Source organism: Triticum dicoccoides, unplaced genomic scaffold, assembly GCF_002162155.2.
Source record: "Triticum dicoccoides isolate Atlit2015 ecotype Zavitan unplaced genomic scaffold, WEW_v2.0 scaffold218055, whole genome shotgun sequence".
Lineage (NCBI taxonomy): Eukaryota > Viridiplantae > Streptophyta > Magnoliopsida > Poales > Poaceae > Triticum > Triticum dicoccoides.
The window spans coordinates 1-2,389 of NW_021240926.1; the positions used below are offsets into that span (position 1 = coordinate 1).

Genomic DNA, 2,389 nt, shown 5'->3' on the forward strand with positions numbered 1-2,389 from the left:
ACGCCTCCCTCGACGCCATCTAGGCCCGCGACGCCCCCGACGCCACCTCACGCCGATGCTGCCAACGCCCTCGACGGCCGCGACGGCCCCGTAGCCACGTAACGCCGACGCCCCCAAGTAAGTGAACATAGACGCATAAGGAGTTTTGTCCCGGCTGGATTGCGAACATACGCACCAGGCAAAGCTAGCTAGCCGATGAACCAGAGAGCATACAGTACACTCAAAAACTATTTTATCAAGCACATGGAGCGTATAGGCATGCATACGGCAGCTGTTAGCAGACGCTAATTAGCCCGGTCATGTAGCTCCTTCAGTGTAGTTGAGTTAGTTTCATTTGTCATCGCCTTACAATCGATCAAAATTGTAGTATAAGAACACAAGCCAAAGGCCTAGGTAGTTTTGGTAAAATTGAGAAAAATCATGGTTTATAAACCACCAAAGTGTTTGGCTTTATTGTAGTTTTGCTATAGTTTTGGTAATAATTATGCATGCATGACAACTGATCCTAATTCAGTTTTTGTACGTATATACAACAGAAAAACCACGGTATAAAAGATACTATGGCATCTTAAACCACCTTCCTGTTCTAGTCGAAACACCTCAAAGTATTATTTACGACCTCTTGCAATTTTATTTACAGGTCGCGACCGACGCCATCTGCCACCAACGCCACCGCGCCGTCGTCCCCCAGGGCCGGCCCTGATCCCATGGCACGAGGTACTATGCATTCATCATGTTTATCATGTACCCATATAAAGTAGCTAACATTATTTTTTCTCCTATTCCTAGCGACGGTGGAGTACGGAGAGATTTTTTGTTCAGTTGAGAAGTGGTGTCTCTTGGTCAGCAAACTAAACTCTAGGCAGAAAAAGCGTTTTGCAAGCACTAGTCTTGAAAAAATGCTGATGATTCCTAGTGTGCTCATGCGAAAATGTTTGCTCAAGTTCATTATTAAATCGTATGCGTTGGACAGAAAAAGGTTCATCATGCCATCAAAAAACGGTGCGATATCATTGCGCACCGAAGATGTGTTTGACATTTTCGGGCTACAGAATAAGGGCAAAGATGCCATGAAAGCGCTAGGAAAAGGGGGGTTAAAGGCGAAGGTGAAGGTGCCCAGTCGCTTTCTAGATTCCAATACGGGGGAAATGATGATAGACGAGCTGATTGAGAACATCGTTGCCAGTGGCACGTACGATGATGATTTTCTCCGTAGAATTGTTCTGGTTCTTCTAGGCACGGTTCTTGCACCGCAGTCCACGAAAGAAATTCCTAATGCTTATTACAAGTTAGTGCACGATGTGGAGGCCATCAAAGCATATAATTGGAACATGTTTACTTTACGCGTTTGCGTTGAAGGAATCACAAAGACCTTACCAGATCGTACAAAATTTACTTGGCCGGTCGAAAACCTTGCCCTCCTACAGGTAAATCTTATGGTATATTTGTTTCTTTCAAACTATAGTTTGTGAAAAAAAATTGCTAATATACTTCATGTTCATGCAGTACTTGTTTTGGGAGAAAGTGCAGCCACTGGATGATGACGCATTTGATCCACTGGCTCATGAATATCCGTTGATGCTTAATTGGCCAGAAGATGAGGCTAAGAAGCGTGACACGTACGACACGTCATACGGCCGTGGTAATGGGACGGTAAGTTTAATTGGTTCATACTGCATGCACTTCTGTTACTATTTACATGTTGAGAAATTTAAATTGATTTAACCTGTCACAGATTGATGACGTGATAAGTGAGAAGTACAGGCAGACATTAATTGCTCAACAAGGAAGAAAGGCGGAGGAAGAATTAGAGGAAGAAGATCGTTCCCAAAAAAAGAAAGATAATAGAGATGAGGCGTCATCGAGCAGGGATACTACATTACATCAAGTGATGAAATGCATCAAAGATATGCAAAAAGAAATTAAACTTCTCCCTGGAAAATGTGCTGAGGTAATATGAGTGATGTGTACTTCAGTTTACATGGGATTATTCATAATTTATGCATGTAGTTAATGCTTTCGATGTGTCATTGCAGATAGTAGTGGAGAAGCTGGAGAAGAAAGGTCTTGTCTTCAAGCCAAACAAGGGGTCTGATGATGACATTGAGTTTGTGGAGCATAGTGAAGACTGGGTGGGGAAGTATGGTCCATCAAAATATTGACCAGATGTAGAATCAACTCCTGGAAAAGAAGATATGGACAACAGGGTGGACGCATCCTTCACCATTGGGAACGGGAAAAAATTGGCGCGTGAGAAAGGTGTGCATCACAACACACCTGGTACAGGAGATGAAGGCGACCCCTTCGTTATTGAGGACAATGGTAATTCACCCAACCCATCTCTTGCGACGGTAGACACGAAGGACTTTCCAACTATTAATTCAACCCC

The 2,389-nt window shown here is 43.5% G+C and overlaps 1 protein-coding gene across 1 annotated transcript; it reads left to right on the top strand.

Moving 5' to 3' along the window:
- Positions 1 to 1,148: 1,148 nt before the first annotated feature.
- Positions 1,149 to 2,162, top strand: LOC119345234. The gene is made up of 4 exons (XM_037615390.1): positions 1,149 to 1,346; positions 1,507 to 1,653; positions 1,736 to 1,951; positions 2,037 to 2,162. The coding sequence occupies exons 1-4, from the start codon at positions 1,149 to 1,151 to the stop codon at positions 2,160 to 2,162; spliced, it is 687 nt and encodes a 228-aa protein (XP_037471287.1).
- The last annotated feature ends 227 nt before the right edge of the window (positions 2,163 to 2,389 follow it).